This window comes from Petromyzon marinus, chromosome 31 (assembly GCF_048934315.1).
Source record: "Petromyzon marinus isolate PM22_M1 ecotype Great Lakes invasive population chromosome 31, UKy_Petmar_22M1.pri1.0, whole genome shotgun sequence".
NCBI lineage: Eukaryota > Metazoa > Chordata > Hyperoartia > Petromyzontiformes > Petromyzontidae > Petromyzon > Petromyzon marinus.
In genome coordinates, this window is record NC_133697.1 from 5,061,072 (window position 1) to 5,076,078 (window position 15,007).

At 49.1% G+C, this 15,007-nt stretch overlaps 1 protein-coding gene across 2 annotated transcripts in view; it reads left to right on the forward strand.

Moving 5' to 3' along the window:
- The window catches only part of LOC116947946 (homeobox protein Meis1-like), a 93,965-nt gene that overhangs the window by 63,241 nt on the left and 15,717 nt on the right, over positions 1–15,007 (forward strand). For both annotated transcript variants that reach the window (XM_032964291.2, XM_032964292.2), the window contains exon 9: positions 8,636–8,712. In XM_032964291.2, coding sequence (XP_032820182.1) covers positions 8,636–8,712 — 77 coding nt within the window. The remainder of the gene's footprint in view (positions 1–8,635; positions 8,713–15,007) is intronic.

Genomic DNA, 15,007 nt, shown 5'->3' on the forward strand with positions numbered 1-15,007 from the left:
TGGTTATACTGGAGTTCTACGCTTCTCACCTTCACCGACTTCCCCCCCCCTCACTGACCAGCGTGATGAAGTGTGGTTAGATACTGCCCACGACCAGTGTGCTAACTGCTACACCACCGTGGCAGCATCGCAAAATGATCAATGTAAACTAACTTTTTTTTTTATATATATTGACTATTTTATTTCACCAGGTAAGGTCCACTGAGCTTTATAGCTCTGTTTCAGAGGTGACCTGGTCACATATGACAGTTCAGCGAAGGGGATTATTATCACGTGGAAATGTATAGCAGCCAAATACTCTAAACGCATGTTTTTTTTCTAAATCTGGAGGGAAAAAAAATCGGAGGACCCGGAGAAAAATCCACGCGGCCACGGGGAGAGAGACACACAAGCTCCAAATATGCAGGGCATCGTCAGGGTCGGAGTCGAACCCACGGCCTCCTGTATACCCGGCGAGGGACATAACATCTCGCCATCGCCGGCGGCACCCTTCCTGTTCCAGGCGGAATCTTCTTCCACTCCGGGCTCCCGTTGTGTCCGCTGTGTCCACTAACCACCATTGTACAGTCGAGTTCCCAGTGGTTTCAGGGCGGGCACCCCCGCCCAGAATCTGCCTGCGGTGTGCTTCCAGGTCGTACCAACTTCGCGTGGTTTGGCACGACGTCCGGCGTTTCGCTCCGTGCGCTGGCGGCCTCTTCAGGAGCCAAATGCCTCTACCGAATGCCTCCATTCAGTTCCTGAAGGAGCTGAGACCGCCACGTGGAGCGAAACGTTGGACGTCGTGCCGTAACGAGACGGAGCGAGGGGCACGACCCGAAAACAGACCGTCTGAGAGTTGCGCAGCGCGTGGTAGCAAAAAACCTGCGCCTCCGTATTTGTGAATCTCGTTCAAATGGTTTGCGCAATTTGACGCCAATGTCTTCCCCAACACCTGCGTGCCCGCGGTGATGCGTTGCTTTGAAGTACAACTCGATCTCTGTGCCATCTCTGTCCGTACTTTGTTCTGATTGTAAGGTGGTAACCCCTACACTTTCAGCGGCGGCTTTCGGAAGGGCCAGACAATGTGCTGAGACAATTGGCGACGTCAGTCAAACCAGCTTGGCTCCCTCGAACTGCCGTGTCCCCTAGCAGCCATACGCACGCGCGCACACACTTCCACATCCCACACATTATTTGTGCACATGCTTTAAATTGAAAATCCCAGAATACATATATTATGCAGATCCACAATCAACGGCCCTCTGCCATAAAGAGGCCCCCTCCTCCCCCCCCCCTCTTCTCCCTACCCCCCCCCCTTTTCCTAACTCGCCACCCTGCTGCCATTAGCCTGCGTTTGTGAATCCTTGCGGATGATCGTTATTTAAATGGGCCCCAATTACGAGCTTAATGGACTTTGGTTGGCATGCAGACTGTGTGTGTGTGCAGTTGTGCGGTGTGTGTGTGTGTGCTGCGTGTGTGTCCGAGTGTGTGTGCCGGGAATATTTTCATTTTAAAACCCCGTGTCATTTCAAGATAACAGGGCTCCCCCTTAAGGGAGGGCTTAATATAGAAACAAGATCCATGTTAAGTGAGCTGGAATCTTTGCGACTGAAGTGGATACAGTGCCCCATTAAAGTTCCTTTAATTCCAGCCAACCTCGTTAAAAATGTTTAGTGTTAATCGTATTATGCGGAGTGTTTTCCTTGGCTCGAGCAGCGCTACTTTCATTGAGGTGCCCAGTCGCGCCGAGTTAAACATTGCCCCATGTTCATCGCTGCCTTCTCATCCCGCCGGCAGCATTACAAACACAGTGTGTTCGCGGTGGATTAACGAAGCAGAGTTTGCCGTTTAGGTGTCAAACAAATTTTGCCCGACGGGTGCACGAGGCAGTTGAGGTCCAACGGTACGGGGAAAGCGGGACCAACGAAGAGCCGACGTTTTTCTCACGAACTTTTTCTGCAGCAAGCACCAGACCCTTTTTCACCAACCACTGGACCTCTACAATGGTCCAGGGCTCCAGAGAAAACCCCACACGGTCAATGGTGTAGCATAGTTGGCCTGAATCCTCTGCGTGCGCGGGATGAAACGGAAGTCACTTGTCTTCCCTCTCCTGCTCTTCGTAGTCCAGAACCTGGACCCCTGCTCTCTGTCCCATGGGCCCTGGTGCAGCCGCACCACCTGACACGGCTGCTTCTGAGAATCTGTCATGATCGTGTCCAAATTCTTCATGGCCTGGTGTTCCCCAGCTCTGTTCACCCAACCGTGAGCATCTGGATGTGCAGGAAGGGTTTCTTTCACGTCTCCTCGTGTGGACGTCGCTGATGCTTATAGCTTGTGGGCAACCTTGCGTCGATTATGCACGCATCACGCGACGGCTGTGACTCCTCTGCAGCAGCCCCCCCCCCCGACTTGTATTCTCCGGATTTAAAGACAAGTGGATTGTATAACACAAGAGCTAGGAGTCACGTCTTATGGCCCTGTAGGTGTGTGTGTGTGCGTGCGCCACCAAATTTGTGCAAGTTTGTCGATGTCTGGGGTGTGTCTTCCAACAATACTATAGTGTTAATAATAATAATAATGAACATTTGTAAGGTGCATTTCATCCGTAGATCCCAATGCTCCCTTTCCGCCGGTTGCGCCGCTGTCTCACGGCTTCACGCAAAAACGGCGTCATTGTCAGAGAGCGGAGCGGACATTAATAGCGAGTTTATACCGAACTAATGATCGCGCCGTTTCAGAGCAAACGCCGTATTCCACTTGAAGGCAGATGCCGGCGATTGCTGTGTGCGCTTAATCGCAGCAGCCTGATGGGATTTCGCTCACTTTATTTTTGCTTTGGTTCTTGCGAGGAGGGCAAATAGCGCAGCTTATAAACAGAGGCATTAACTACGAGATCGCCCCGGAGGGGGGGGAAAAATAATGGAAGACTTTGTCTGCGAAATGTGATTGATAGAGCAAGACTAATGTTATCCGTAAGCCAGAATAGCTCTATCTGTGTGGAATGTTCCGGAAAGGATTAGGCCGAGATTCAGCACACAGCCTGAGCATTGCTGGATGCCAGAGGGAGGGTAGCAGGGTGGTGTTTCTTTCTCTTCACGTGCCTTCCTCTATCTTTTGATAACGCAAAATGCATCTGGCGTCTTCTGGCTCCCCCTCCCTTTGTGCCGACCGGGGGAGGGGGGGGGGGTCCGAGCAGGTGAGTGGCTCGTAGGTACAGAAAAACAGCAATCATATTGGTGCGTGCGTGTGTATGTTTTTATGTATTTTTCTGCGGTGGGGTAGCGGGAGTTTAGCAGTTCGTGCGCTATGAGCCCGGCGGCCTGGGTTAAAGTCCTGCTCATGGCCACCACCAGTGACAGTTATCTGAACTGGTCCTGGGCATCCCCTAGGTCGACTCAGCCTCAAATGAGTACCTGGTGTGGTGTGTGAACATTGCCACTGGGGAGACAAAGGTGGCCGAGCGTCGTGCTGGCCACCCACCCCCTTATGTGCTGTGCCGGCCTTCAGAGGTGCTCGCTAACAGCGTTTGCCCCAACGATCTATTAAGGCTACACGGGGGATATTTTTGTTTGTTTGTGGTATGAGGTTATATACGCAATACACCTGTTTGCAAAAGTAAATTAGACTATTATTGTAAGAATTAATTTAATGTACGTAAGTTGAACCAAGCGACCAGTGTTTGAATCCTGGCCACTCACGTCAGTGGCGAGTGATATCTGAACCGATTCTGGGCTCCCCCTGCGCTTCACCAACCCACACTGACCAGTTTGGTGAAGTATGGTCAACGAACCCCCAAGACCAATATTGTGTGGGGAGGCTTTCAGCCAGCAGTGGATTATATTGCGCCGGTGCCATCGCAGGACGCCCACGAAATAGAGCCTAACAGCTTATCGGGCCCTTGCTGCTGAAATAAATAAAAAATCTATCTCAATTTTAAACCCTTGCCCAACCTGTGCCAAGGAAGCGCTGTGGATAGCAGGTTTCTACTCATCTTCAATCATGAGACACGGTCAATCCACTGCTGGATGAAGGTCTCCCCAAGCCATCCAGCTTGTGCACACGATCTAACGCCATTGCTCCGTCTCCGCCGGCGGACGTCCTCTTGGGCGCATTGCCTCCTTTCAACTGCACCGCCACGTCCTGAATGTGGGAACAGAGGGACACCCGGGGGGGGCGGTAAGGGTGGGGTGGAGGACGGCGGGGGGAGGGCAAGAGGGGTGGTTACCCGAAATGTTTGGATGGCCATTGTATGCCATGGACCATTTTTGAGATTTAAAAAAAAATCTCTTTTTACGTCACGTTCTATGCTTTACAGTTACTCATACATAACACACACACACACATATATGATAGACAACGTTACGTAGGCGCAATAAATGTCGCTTCCTGAAATGGCTTGGGAACACATTCGACCGGGTTCCTCTCGGAAGAAAGACAAATCTTCCCACGAGGAAACGTCGTGGCTGGGCGAGCGCCGCCGCCGCCGCCGCCGCCACCGCCGCCGCCGCCGCCGCCGCCGCCGCCGTGCACGCGACTCTTCTTCGCACACGGGATGAGCCCTCTGGCACGTCGCGCTCTGAGCGATCGCCCCCCCCCCCCCCCTTTCCCCTGCGGTCTGTCCACATCGCGTTATTTTCACAAATATACATTCAGGCTCGTTCCGTCTTGCAGAGAATTCCGGTGGCCCTCCGTGGTGGGCACCGTTGGGGGGGATTTTGCTGCGCCCGTGCGTGCCTGCGTGCGCGCGCGTGCGCAGGTTATGCGGTGTATATATACACAACGGCGTGTATATATACACAAACATGCAAGCCACACGCGCACACACACAAGCGTGCTGTACAGTGTATACCTAAAGACGAGCATTGTTACAAAGTACAACTCCACAGAGGCCAAGACGATAAATTCCAGACTCCACTCAAACGATTGTATATATTTGTGTGCGCGTGAGTGAGTGTATGTGTGTGTGTGGCAGCAGCGGTATAGTGTTTACCGCATTGCACCCTGAACCCAGTTAACCTGAGTTCGGTTCCCGGCCATGGCTAACGTCAGCGGCGAATTATTTCTGAACCGGTTTATGGGCTTTCTCTAGGTAAACTCAGCCTTAACTTAGTATAGCAGGTGCAGCGTGTACATTTCAGCACTGACGAGACAAAGGCAGTTTGTGTATGGCGCTGGCCATAACCCAACTGGTACTCCGTGCTGGCCAAAATAGGTGCTCGCATACAGCATCCATCCCAAGTCTGTTTGTAGCTATGAGGTGGTGGAGGAGGAGGAGGAGGAGGGGGGTGGGTATTTGTCTTTTGTGCGTGAGTGAGAGCTTCTCTGTTGCTCAAGATGTGTTTACTTTGTGGATAACGATACTCAACGATGCAATGAGGAATTGTAGAGTCGGACACAATGTTGACGGTGGGGCTCATTGAAACGCGTTATCTTTTAGGCTGCATAGCTCGAGCTTAATGGTGTAAGCAGGCAAGAGGAGCACCAACAGAGGGGTCATGGTGGGGGGCGGGGGGCAAAAGGGGACAGTCCCCTCCCACCCTCGGAAATGTTTTAAGAGGGCCATTGTATGTCATAACAAAAACCCCAACGCATTCGTAAATAGCCCGACCCTCGAGTGGAAAACGGTGATAAGAAGAAACGTTTCAGGCAATGGCTCTTCTCCACAGCATAGGCCATGTTTGAGATTTTTTTTGTCGTTCGTATGAAGTTGTAACATTCTCGACGTGCATGTCATTACGTACGTTCAGTGCGTCAATTCAGTCGTTCGTGTTTGTAGCAACCGATTGTAATAGGAAAAAACAGAGTTCGGGAATAACCCATGGCCAACTCTCACTCTCACTCTCTTGGTCAGAATAATAATTCGTCCCACCTTACCAAAAAGTTATCCGCCGGGCGCGTGCGACACTGGTTGTGTCCTTCGCGAAACGCGCGGGTGATCCGTAGGAGCACGGGGGGCTAATGGCGGCTGCGTTGCTGGCTTGCTGCGTGGCTGGAGAGGGTTGGACGTCGTAGGATGGGAGGCCCACGCACACATCTCCCCGCCTGTTAATCAAAACAGCTCGGGCCTGGCTCCAGTCATGCTTGGCTGAGGGAAATTAATGATGTCTGCCGTGCGAGAGCAGCCCGTGTAAATAATTTTAAGCAGTCTGAGCATTTGTCTCCACCAAAGACATTTCTGAGGAGCGGAGCGGGGTGCTTTAAAAAGAAGGGGATTCGGTGAGCGATAAACTAACCACATGACAAATGGGTGGCTTTCTTCCTGCACTCTGAACTTTGACCTTTGCATTCTGCTGTTTTCCCTTGGCCTTAGTAAATGAATTCTGTGGCGTAGCCCTGCTCAACTACATTTAATTTTGGCCGTAAACATGGCCGTTTGAATTGAGTAACATTAAACGGTTTATGTTCTTCCAGAAAATAAAAAATGTTCGCTTGTTATGTGCATGTGCATGGATTTCAGCAACGTTGTCCAAAATCTGAAAAGATTGGGACTTTAGAACGGTAGTAACTGAAATTTATATTCTTTAAAAATGCAATTGCAAACATTAAAACACACATTCATATTTTTGTTGCAATGACCGATATCAGTTAAATATAAATGATAACAAATGGTCCAATTCTGTTCACATAATGGAAAATAAACATTTTTTGCAGCATTGAGGAATTTAAAATGCGTTGGAATTTCAGTTTTGTGGAGCAATTTTTTGGATCTGAAACAGTTTTCTATTCATAGCGCTCACAATATTTGAATGGATGCGTTTTTTTACGTCGTGGTACTAACATAAATTGGTGGGTTTCATTCTTTATTTTTTCTGATTTACACCTTCATTTTTCTTTGCCGTTTTTAATAAACTTAAGTAATGTGAGGCCTAGTGGAGGTCGTGCTCAATCAACCAACATGGCTGTCGAGGGAAGGCACTGACTGTGAGGTTGCCACACATCAGCTTCCATATTTATGAGGTAAACTTAATCCCAATTTAGGCCGCAGCCTCTGCAGGAAACAAAAAAAACCCCAATGTGCATTTCTTGCCGTTGTGTGTGTGGGGCACGTGCCTGCGAGGCCTAGTGTAGGATTTGCACTTTCTGTGTTCTTGAAAACGCACGAGGGGTTGCTGACTGATGGATTGTGGCTGCCCTTTCCGGGCCTGGTACTCCCTGTCTGGTGAAAATTCTGCCAGGGCTTCATATCGTGGCAGTTTTCCCCAAATGAAACCTAATTTAGGAGCGGTGCTGTTATCCCGAAGAAGTGGCGTTTAGTGTTGTGCGATTTGTTTTGCCCAAGTGGCTTCAGTCCGAGAATTAAATAGAGAATGATCGAATATTTGGGTTTGTATATAATTTTTGGTGGTCGTAATAACTGGTATGTACTATCCCAAAAAAAAACATTTAGGGATTAGTGTAGTATGTTAGACAGCTTTTTTATAGTATTGTTTGCATAACGCTGTGTATTATCAATCATGTTCGGAATTTACTGAAATATTTCATCCACTTCGGAGTAAATATCGATGATGTTACTCATATTTCAAGTGCTTGTGTAATTTTTGTATGTTGTGATAACAAGATACATTGTTTCATGTCATACTAGGGAATACAACACTTGTCAACAGCTACAAGAGTAATAATGAACACAAATTACATTCGAAGCAAATTGATTATTAATAAAAAACATTTTTTTTTTTATAAAACATGAATTAGAAAATTACCCAGAATGTTAACACTTTTAACTGAATGAACAATGCAGTGAGTAGGTATAATTGAGCATGAAGTCATAATCTTCTTCTTCTCAAGATGAAGGACGTGAGATATGCTCACATTTACATCGTACCAATTTCCAGTTTCCAATCGGGCTTTAAATAACCAGACAAAAAGGCCACGTGGTACAGATGTGTAATAAGATTAGCAACCCTGTGGTGATCCTTGATGCTATACAAGCGAATGGATGGGAGAGGCTACAGAAGGAAACTGGATCGTGGTTTGATGTTCGGGAGGGCAAAAAAAAAACCCATGTTGGGTCGTGCTGTGTGGCAGAACATTTGGGTTAATATTCCTTTTCATTTCTCATGCCCCCTCCGGGCTTCCGACTCCCAAGACCGTTCTTTGTGACATTAACTACGCATATTTTTTTTTTACCACGAAAAAAACAAGCCCCCGATCCCAGTGTCTCCACGTATCTGCTGTTGTGACATCAAATTAACACCAAGCAGCTGGAACACTTGCCTGGTGACTTAACCAACAGTGATGGGATGTAAATATCGGCAGACCCAAGAGTCTCTGGGCCTGCACCGCCGTGCATACAGACGTCGCGCGCGCACGTTACCCCGCGCGTACGTTACCCCGTGTGCGCTTCGCAGACAAAAACAATAAGAATGCATCTCCTTCGATTCCGTGATAAACGTCTCAAATTTTAAATCCCGAAAAAGCTATTTAAAAAAAGAGAAAGCAAACCACAATGAAGCCGATTGGTTTTTTATTTATTTATAAGGGACACCGCTGAACCGGGAGCGTGTTTTAGCATTCAAATGCCGCTAATTGGTATAATCTCATGTGTAAGCATCGATAGGCGTTTATGCTAAATGGCTGAAATTAAAAATTTGGAGCACGCCCGATGCCGTGCCCGTTGCCTGCGCTGCGCTGACGTATTGTTGCCCGTCTGTTCCAGCACCCGTACCCGTCGGAAGAACAGAAAAAGCAGCTGGCGCAAGACACTGGATTGTCCATCCTTCAAGTCAACAACTGGTGAGGGGACCTCTTTTTTTGTCCCGTGCCCGCTCGCCAAACCTTTCATTAAAAGGAGCGATTCGCTCTCCGGCTCTTAATGGTTGTCAAAATATGGCACGGGACAGCTTTGTTTGTTGATCTGCGGAATTCCACCAAGGAGGGGGGAGGGGGGGGGAGCTGGACGGTGTGAGAGTCGAATCGAAAAAGGGGGCGAATACCCCCCGTGATGTATTCGTTAAACACTCCCAGGAGTTTCCAGGCTGCGAGGTATCAACTGAAGACTTCCGGGGTTTTGTCCGGATTGAGGTTTCCACTAAAATGTAATTACAGCAATCCGCGATAATTCCATCCAAGGCTTCGCCTCACAGAAATGACACGGTGGCCCTTTCATTTACAGTTAACCCCCCGCCGTATTTATCTGAGATGTTTCATTTACAGAGCCCTTTATCTGCAGGCCACAGATAGACAAACATTCCCGAGCCCCACAACTTTATCAGCCTTCTGGCCCCCATCCACAGCCTGGGGTCAATTGATTTCTCTTCTGCTCTCATTCATTTTTTATCCCGTTTTATTTGCTGTATCACAGCGTGAGGAGACGCATCTGGAGAATTATGGAGTTTTTCAGCCTTATCTTGCCATGCTTTTCGCCACACTGACTTTAGGGGAAATCATAGGAAATGGGGAGGAAATCCAAAAAGACATTCCCCCCCTTATCTTCCCCAGTTCACATGTCATGCACTGCACCTTCGGCAGTGTATGAATTTACTGCCTCGGAACAGCGTGTTATTATTAGCCTATAAAGATGACCAGTTTTGCCATTAACCATGGAAAAGAGCACATTTCCCTATAAATTGGTAATGAAAGGTCAGGGAAAAATTCTTACACATAAAAGGGCTTAACAGTGGTCAGATATACAATAAATTAGAGCGGGGAAAGCTCAACGCGAAGCCTCGATTGGTCGCCAGATTTACGGAACGATCTTAATTTTCATGAATTTCAATGTGGGTTTTTATGACGGGAACTTTCTTTTATTAACAAATAAAACGTTAACCACCTTTTTGCGTTCCAGCGTACGCCGCGTTTAAAGGGGATGCCTCTCCGTCTACAATAAAACCTTACAGCTTTTTTCGTCTTATTCATAGTGAAGATGTTCCCCTTTGTTTTAGGTTAATTTATTATCATTGTAATTTTTTTATTGGAATTTGTTTTATGGGTAAAAAAAAAATCTAAAGATACCGCGAAGACTCCTCCGTCCCAATAAACCGCTTGTGGCGCTTAATTTTTGCAGATGTAGTTTTTAAAAGTTACGTTCTACGAATCCTTTGTCGGATACACAAGGAGCGGGTCGAAATGTTTCGAGAATAAGCCATTAAACATCCACACGGAATCCAATTATTAACGTATTCTTCGATGTGATCGTCCCTTAAATCAATTCACCGTCATATTTTACGATTAGCGCATACTCCTAAATATGGGGCTTGACTTTTCGTTTCAATCCAGCTCTTAGAGCCGCATTGGCTTGCCCATAGTATGGTGTATGTGTGTGTTTGTGTCTCTACATGGTTAATTCAGCCTTAAATGAGAACCTGGTGCGGTGTTTACACATCAGCACACAGGCGGCTGGCCACCCCACCCACACCATACCCACCACCCACACCACCCACAACATCCACACCACCCACAGCACCCACAATAAAGACAACACTTACCACACCGCCTGGTGTGCAACGTGCCGGCCTTCATAGGTGCTCACTAACAGCACTTGCCCTGACAGCTTGTGTAGGCTAAACAGAGGTTTTTGTCTCTTTGCATGTGCAAACTATCTGTCAAGGCTATACGGGGGATCTTTGTCTTTGCGTATGTGCAGACCAAAATCTTCACATGAAATGAACGAGAGAGGCTTAGAATGCAATGGTGGTGGTGGGGAGGGGGCGGACAGGAGGGAAGGTGCCATATGGATTGTCTTCTTGACACCAATAGGCATGTGCGCCCAAGCAGTGTGCAGGAGTCAAGGTTGGGTCAGAGATGTTCTGACTGAAGAGGAAAATAATGTGTCTGCAGCTGCCGCCATCAGGATAGCGCAGCGCCGGCTTGTTAGGCGCTAGCTGCACGTTGGGGGGGGGGCACGCCGGAGGTGCTGGGTGGGCCGTGGAAGCGCCTTCTCCCCCGGGGGTCGGCTCGCCCGTTAGCGCCAGATAAAAATAAAAAACAAGAAGAAGAGTAGCAATCAGGGTGGTCGCGACTGTTGCGACTGTTGTGGTCTGCGGATATTTATATTGCCGTTTGTTTTGTTAAATCGTGGGGGTGAAATCACCTGGCGGAGAATGACGAAACGGGGACTGCGATTTTTTTGGGGTCGGGTGTGCTGGGGAGGGTGGGTGGTGGGGGGGTTAAAGGCGCAGCCCTGCAATTGCTGGCTTACGGCACTGCTAGCGGAAGGGGGGGGGTCTCCACTTGAGCGAGCTCTAGAGAGCGCCCTCTCAGAGAGGTGAGGCTACCCGGGACTCTACTGCCGCCACCACTCGAGGCGACCGGCCGGCCGATCGGCCAATTGACTTGAGATGCGTTGAACCCATTTATACCGCTGTCGGCGACGGGCGTGTAATGTTGGAGCGCTCAGAACGTAGGGGGGGGGGGGAGGGTCGGGGTGGTTCGGGCGCGGGGACGGCTCTGGCTCTACCAGCATCTCGCTCCTGCTCTTCTTGGCCAGTGCCACGTCCGTGGCGGAGGGAGTGCTCTCCCCGTGTTTACGTGCGGCCCGATGGTTGGCGGCGACACAGTTGCAGGCGGTCGTGTTGCTGGTCTTGTTAATTTGTTCGTGCCGCAATGGGGGCCCAGCAGCACACGGCACTGTTGAGGGTGTCGTGGACAAGAGTCCGCGCGTTTCTCGAATTGCACAATCGCCCGACCGAGCGCCGACGGGAGGGTATGCCGATAGTGGCTCGGTGTGAGGAGAGAAGAAGTGGAGAGTGAGAGAGTGAGTGATGTGGAGCCGCTGTGTTTGGCTGGGTCGAGCACGGTGTGGTGCAATAAAACCCCCCCAAAGAAAGAGATACAAAGTTAGAAATAAATCTGACAACAAAACCCCATCTCGGTGGTTTTACCTTCACACGTGACTGTGAGTGCCATGTTTAGGGTGTAAGTAGTTAAATGTTTTCTTTGACAAGATCGCCGCCGGCTTCGTAAAAAATAAAAAGAATTGCATTTCTGGAAGTTCCCGCTTTACATAATCAAGGTGTATCTGTTGAGGGGCTCCCGTTTCAGACAGGATACCGGGTAGATTTGTTCGTAATTTGGCAGCTTCAGCCGCGGACACCGAGCCTGCCGGTCCGAATGAAGGGGAGCAGTGTTGGTGGGGGGGTGGGCGAACGTTGGTTGAGGCCTGGGGAAATGACGCAGCCGTGGCAAGAGACAAAACATCGGGAGGGACATAGGGATGGTGGTGGGTGGGGATGGGGGGCGGATGGGGCGCTAGCAGTGGCACGATTTCACCCACCTCTGAGGCCCCTGTTAGGTGGTGGGGAGGCGAGGGGATGGAAAAACAGAAGAAGTGTTAGGTCCTGTCCGTACAAAGTGCCGTTGGGGCCTGGAGGTTGATGGGGGGGGGGGGTGAAGGGATGGGGGGGACCTCTGCGGGAGCTGAAAGGGCCTTATTTGTAGCACCGCTGCCGCTCTGCTCGTCTGATCCGATACGGAGTGAGTCCGGTGTGGATGCATCTGTGGGACTCGCTGTGGGTCCCTGTCACCTCTGCCCATCGCTTAGCAGGCAACCGGTGGGGGGGAGGTTCCCTGCCGCCGTGCCGCTCAGGAAATGTCACAGAGCGGTGCGACAGCCCTCGGTGCTGGAGAGCAGCCTGCGGAAGCGGACATCGCAGAGCTACCTCTGAAATGTTTTGCCGGTCGTCTAAGTGACCTTTGCCATATTCTTGGTTATTCTTAGCTCTTTCGGTGAAGTCACGTTGAAGGGAAACAATAAAATAATAAAAAATATATATAAAACAATACAAAATTCTAACGACGTTTCGACCATAACACAAATGGTCGAAACGTCGTGAGAATTGTTTTTATTGTTTTATATATATTTTATTATTTTATTGTTTCCCTTCAACGTGACTTCACCGAAAGAGCTAAGAATATGAATTACTGCAGTCACGAAAGCTTTAAATCAAAATCTTCTTGGCGCTTTCGGTAAAGTCATGTAGAATGGAAATAAAAGAATAAAAATAAAACATAACAAAAAAATCATCATCAGCCATGACCAATCTACTGCTGGATAAAGCCCCCCCCCCCCCTCAGATGTCACCACCTTTCTGTGTTCTGCGATGTAACAATGTAACAATCCATCAAGCACCTGAGCATGAGCTGCTTTCAGTGTTCCATCTCACCGATAGATGTCACTTGGATGTGTTCCACGCTATTTTCGGTTGCCATTCATTCTACGGACTTGTCCTGCCCAATCCGGGTGGTCCTACTAGAGCAGTGGTTCTTCAAAACCTGGGGTGCACGCACCCACTGGGGGTGCGTGATGCCCTTTCTGGGGGTGCGAGACATGGCCAGATATTTTTAGAAGCTAAATAATCGAAACACAAATTAAGCAAGGGCACATTAGTATACAAGTACTTTGTTTCAGCAAACCGTATGTATGTATTAACATAATCTTTTTTTTACGATTGAGAACCATAGGGGTAGAAGGCTGCAGTGAAGGTTGAGAATCAGTGTACGAGAGGATATAAAAAAATGTTTACTTTACTTAATATATTTTTTATACTCGCTTAATGTTCCATCATTGTGGATTGAGGGCTGGGGACAGCTTGGAGAGGGAGGCCTTTCACCAGCAGTGGATTGATCCTGGAAGTGATGGCTTGGGTAAGGGAGGCCTTCATCCAGCAGTGGATCGATCACAAATGATGGTGGCTTAGGAAGGAGGCCTTCATCTGGCAGTATTTTTATTTTCCAGATTTGTTCATTTCATGCCGCCGTGTTTGTTCATTTGTGGGTGCAAATTGTGGTGTCTGGGGTTGCGCTGGCTACTCCTCAAGGCCGCACCTGACATTATTCTTCCTCAAAACGACGACGACGATTTAATCTTAAACCGCTGATGGTTGGCTGCACGCTGCTGCGTTTTTTTTGTTCCCCTCTCTCGTCGCATTTTCTCCGAAAACTGCACACATCCGAAAACCAAAAAAAAACGTTTCCGCACAATTTGAAGACATCGGCACGCTTCAGGGTCTTTTTTTTTTTTAAACGGCACTCTTTGCCCAAAGATATCTCTCGTCCGTGACAACAACAAAACAAGTGAATGAAGCCGTTTTTGGTTGCGGGGAGAGAGGGGGGGGGGGCCGGGATAGGCGGTACCGGAGCGGGCGGTAGAAAGAGAGAGAAAAAAATAACCCACCAACCGAGCTGGAGATACGCGCCACAAACGGGTGTGGGCTAATCGCCGCCTAAAATCGCACCGGCGGACAAAGAGGGGAGCAGCACCGGGGTTTCTTGTGTAACGGATAAACAGCTGCAAATGCGCGCGCGCGCGCGAGGCTCTCTCGCTCGCTCACTCCTTTGGTTGCGGTATTTCCGCGCGCGCGTGCGCGCGCGCTCCCTCCCCTCCCCCCCGATAAGGCCCGTCATTTCACTCGTGAAAAGGCCCGCTGACACTCGTGAGCCCTGAGCCTGCTTTCAAACAACCCCAACACCACACACACACACACACGCGGACGAGCGAGAACGCCGGTGGGAAGGGGAGGGAGCGAAGGGATGGTTGGCGGTCAAAAACTGGAAAAGTGGCATTCCGCTTAAAAACATTTAAAAAAATATAAAATACCCGGGCCAGTCGGTGTCAAAGCGTCGTCTTGGCTGATGCGACTGCGACGGCTGTGTTGTGGGCCGCACAGAAACTTGGCGGCTCACGACAGTTGCCAAAGAAAAAAGCGACCCCCAAAGAGATTGATATGTCATGTCTCCCCCCCCCCCCCCCCCACTATTAATTATATGACCTAAGGGACCCACGGGTTTAGCTCAGTAGGAGAAAATTATGATTTCGGGCACAATATTTGAGGGTAAAATCTTGGCTGGGTTTCAGGAAATACTTTGGCGTATGCGGTAATTTCCTTTTCGAGAGAGTAAACTTATACATGAAAGTGCGAGCACTGTACTGGGACGTCCACGCGTCTCCCGCTAAGGAGTGGAGCGCGCAACGCGGCATTTGGACAAAACTTTGGCTAAAAAAAAATCTGCTCTACAGTTTCCACCACGCAGCATTCCTCAGTTACATGTGGCAGTGTTTACGGTTTTTATTTTTGTTATTATTTGTTGTCGT